The following is a 3,970-nucleotide window of genomic DNA, read 5'->3' on the forward strand; positions in this document are numbered from 1 at the left end:
TCCGCCTCCCGCCCCTCCCCCACTGGGTCACGGTTCGAACCCCCAGCCCCAGGCAGCGCGGGAAAGGCCCCGGGGCTCCGCAGAGGGACAGTCAGAACGGTCCGAGGCCCTCAGACAGGCCTGGCGGCCGCAGGCAGGCTCACGGAAGCCCTCAGCCCCCGGCAGCCTGGGTGACAGCTGGGCTTGGGTATCCGGGTCAGGACTGACCTCTTTCTGCCACCACAGTTGTCCTCCCCATCCCTTTGTCCCCCCATGCTGTGAGCCCCACAAGTCCTTCGTGACCACCCGGTGTTCCCGTCCCCACCTCTCCAGCCACAGTTTTGGGCTACACACTGTCACCGTAGACATTGGTAATAAAATCTTTCCCCAGCCCGTCTGCTGTGATTGGCCAGAGCGGAAGAAGCCAGCGCAGCAAGATATATTATCATCTCTGGGGGCCGGGGAGGTGTCGTTTGGGTGTGGCGGGCCTCTTCGAGGGGAACCCGTCACAATTCTGTGGCGTCCAGGCCAGCGTTGCGGTAGGACAGCCCCTCCTGCGGCTGTCCACCCGAGTGCGCCTGGCTTTCCTCCAGGACGACGCTCAGGGGCTCTGGATCCGGCTCCGGTTCCGGTGGGCTGTGCAGCGGCTTCTCCTGGGGTGGGAAGTGGGGGGAGGTGTGAAGGAGGGAAGATGAGGCCCTGCCCCCAGCCCGGAAGGCGGGGTGAGGGCCTGCCAGCACACGACCGGTGGATCCCTGGCTGGGTCCCTAGGCGGCTGTGGCCATCGGGAGTGCGGACGGGAGGAAGGGGTGGGCCTGGGGTTCCCCTCTGACTTTGCCTGCCCCAACACCAGGGCAGTTCAGGGCTCTGCCCAGTCCTGGATAACACCAGACCCTGCGTCCTGTGCCAAGGCACCCCCTCACCCCCGGCAGGCACCATATGGGGCCGTCCGGGCGTCCACTACCTCAGCTGCTCACAGAACAGAAGGTCCCTGCGGGAGGACCCACGTCCCCTGTTCTGCAGATGTGGAAACTGAGGCTCGGAGAGCTCTCCTGACCAGGAAGGGGACAGACCGCCAGCCTTGCTGGTTCCAAAACCTGTCCATGGTAGGATACCGCCCAAGTTGAATTTGAGGTCACTTTCTGCCACCCTCAGAGGAATGCCACCCTGCAGGCGGGTCCATCACGGCATACATCCCGCCCTTCCTCTTCCTCCTCCTCATGCGACATGCCTCACATACGTGCGCACGCACAGTCATGCCCTCTCGCGGGATGGCCAGGCCCCCAGGCTCAGCTGCTCTGCTTCAGAAACTCCCACAGGGCCAGAGCCCCCAGGGCACTCCAAGGGCTTTTTCCAGACTGGGGCTGTTCTGATCCCTGGTAAACAGTGGAACCCCTGAGGGGCCCAGAGGGCAGAGCCCTTTCAACAGACCCCGAGCTGGGGGGCTGCAGACACAGTGCCACCCCAGGTAACGTGACCCTGTCCCAGAGGCGGGAGACCTGGTTCTGGCCTGCCCCTGTCCTGCTAGCTGTCTGGCCTCGAACAAGTCACCACCTGTCTCTGGGTGTCGGCTTCCAGTTGGTTACTTGGAAAGGTTGGGGTGAGCAAGCTCTCCAGTCACTCACACCTGCCACACGAACGTGTAGGGCGCTCTTGGACAAGTCACGGCACCAAGGAAAGACCCCTCCCATGCCCCCCAGCCAGACAAGGGAGAGGAGGGGGCAGGCGGCTCCCAAGAAGGCCCCATGACCTCCTGGCCTGCCCCGAGACCCTGAGACCCACTCTCTGCTGCTGGAGAGTGGGTGGGGTCCAGAGCACCCTGCTTGGAAGTACAGCACAAGGACAAGGGCCTGGCTCTTTTCTGGCTTTGGGGGCTGTCGTGACCTGTCCGTCGTCCCTCTCCAGACTCTTCGCTCAGTGCTCCCTGCCCCTCCCCAGCCTACAGGTTCAGCCTCACCGGGGAGACCCCGACTCCACTCCCCTCTGGGGCAGCCTCCAGCAGGGCCCACCAGCTCCAGCAAGAAGACCCTTCCCTTGTGGCCCTGCGTGGTGGCTGCTCTGAGCCCTGTTTACAGGTAAGAAGACTGACAGCCAGAGGCAAGAAGTCATCCGCCAGGGGTCACACAATGGCCCGGTGGAGGAGCAGGAAATGGACCCCATTCCAAAGCCATGGGGCTTCCTGGGGCCGGGCGCAGAAAGGCAAAGCTGCCATGTCCACAGCAGGTCGCTGGAGCTCTGTCTTAAGCCCCGCCCCTTCAGAGAAGGACCCTGACTCAGAAGCTCGAGGCAGCAACACTTGCCTTGATTTTCTGACTGGTCTCGTCCAGATCCACGGAATTGTCATCCAGGGAGTTGAGGCTGCGGGAGAGGTGATGAGGCTCGGGTTGTTGGCAGACTTGGTCCTCCCTGCCTGTGCCCAGGAGCCACCGCCAGCACCACCGTCACCACCATCATCACTACCATCACCACCACTATTGCCACCATAATCACTCCTGTCACCACCACCACCACCGCCGCCACCACCGTCACCGCCGTCACCACCGCTGCCACCACCATCTATGGCGATGAGGGGCACAGCTCACCTGCCAGAGTCCAAGCCGCTGGGGGAGGAAAAGTATCCCAAGCCCAGGTCCTCGGTGGGGAGGTTCAACATGGGGTTGGCCCTGGAGAGAAAGCCCGGTCAAGTAGCCGCGGCCCTCAGCCACCCCAAGGTCTCTGACCCTCCCTCAGACCTCTGCTCACCGCTCAGTGTTGTACATGTTAGTCCCTGGGATGGCAGGGGCCAAGGGCATCGCCCCCACCGCTGTCTTGCGGGCCTCCTTGGCGGCCTTCATAGCCCGAAGCTCCCGGTGGTAGCTGTGGGGGACGGGGTGAGGGAGGGGCTCGCCTTCACTGTGCACCCACTGTGGGCCCAGTGGAGCCCCCGAGTGTGTGGCTTCGCAGCGATCCTGGCAGGTGAGCGTGTTAGCTCTTTTTTACAGAGGTTGGAAGTAAGGGCCAGAGAAAGCAGTGATTTGCCACAGGCCACACAGCCAGCCGGTGGCCGGGCTTGAAATCACACCGAGATACTGCTGCTGCCTCTAAACATGCTGGAAATGCAGCGTCTGCTAAATGCATAGTACATGCCAGACAGCTTGCTGGGTGTGAGAGGCAGCTATTTCCTTGCATGCACTGAGGAACCTAACATCACGCCCATTCTGCAGATGAGGACACTGAGGCTCGGGGAGAGGAGGTGATTCGCCAAGATCTCATCACGGGTCACTGGGGCTTGAATACACCTCTACCTGATGCCTAAACCCAAGGTCTTGGCGGTGGGAGAGAGAGAGGGTTGGAGACCAGAGGCAATGAGGGCAGCACCTCTTGCGCACACACACGAGGGCCAAGGTCATGATCACTAGGACGAGCAGCAAAGCCACTCCCAGTCCTACGATGACGCTGACGAGCAGATTCGGCAGGTCTGACTCCTGGCTCTCCTGGGAGCCCTAGAGAAAGAGGAGTGTGAGGGAGGCCGTGGGGTTGCCCCACCAGTCTCCAGTCCACGGGCCATTGCCTGAGGCCCCGCCTAAGCCTGGAGGCCTGCCCACTGCCTGGAGCCCAGCCCACAGCCCATGTCCCAGCCCGCTGCTTGTAGCCTTATTCACTGCCTGAAGCCGGCCCACAGCCTATCCCCCCGCCCGCTGTCTGGAGCCCCGCCCACTGCCCGGAGCTCCACCCACAGCCTATCACCCTGCCCACTGCCTGGAGCCCAGCCCACAGCTAATCATCCCGCCCGCGGCTGGTAGCTTTATTCACTGCCCAGAACCCCGCCCACTCGTGGGAGCCCCGCCCACTGCCCCGCCCGCAGCTCATCGCCCCGCCCACTGCGCCTAGCTCTATTCAGTGGCCAGAGCCCCGCCCACCACTGGGTTCCCCGCCCACTGCCTGGAGACCGGCCCACAGCTAATCATCCCGCCCGCGGCTGGTAGCTTTATTCACTGCCCAGAACCCCGCC

At 63.2% G+C, this 3,970-nt stretch overlaps 2 protein-coding genes across 2 annotated transcripts in view; one reads left to right on the forward strand and one right to left on the reverse strand.

Annotated features, from left to right (window-relative positions):
- Nucleotides 1–261, forward strand: part of GPRIN1 (G protein regulated inducer of neurite outgrowth 1) — a 2,260-nt gene extending 1,999 nt beyond the window's left edge. The window contains exon 2 of the mRNA XM_021719082.1: nucleotides 226–261. Coding sequence (XP_021574757.1) covers nucleotides 226–261 — 36 coding nt within the window. The remainder of the gene's footprint in view (nucleotides 1–225) is intronic.
- A 224-nt stretch (nucleotides 262–485) lies between these two features.
- The window catches only part of CDHR2 (cadherin related family member 2), a 30,268-nt gene continuing 26,783 nt past the window's right edge, over nucleotides 486–3,970 (reverse strand). The window contains 6 exon segments of the mRNA XM_021719078.1: nucleotides 486–629; nucleotides 2,274–2,337; nucleotides 2,562–2,642; nucleotides 2,722–2,835; nucleotides 3,337–3,461; nucleotides 3,879–3,900. Coding sequence (XP_021574753.1) covers nucleotides 486–629; nucleotides 2,274–2,337; nucleotides 2,562–2,642; nucleotides 2,722–2,835; nucleotides 3,337–3,461; nucleotides 3,879–3,900 — 550 coding nt within the window.

The sequence above is a fragment of the Carlito syrichta genome, unplaced genomic scaffold (genome assembly GCF_000164805.1).
Source record: "Carlito syrichta isolate Samal-C Ts95f unplaced genomic scaffold, Tarsius_syrichta-2.0.1 Scaffold113543, whole genome shotgun sequence".
NCBI lineage: Eukaryota > Metazoa > Chordata > Mammalia > Primates > Tarsiidae > Carlito > Carlito syrichta.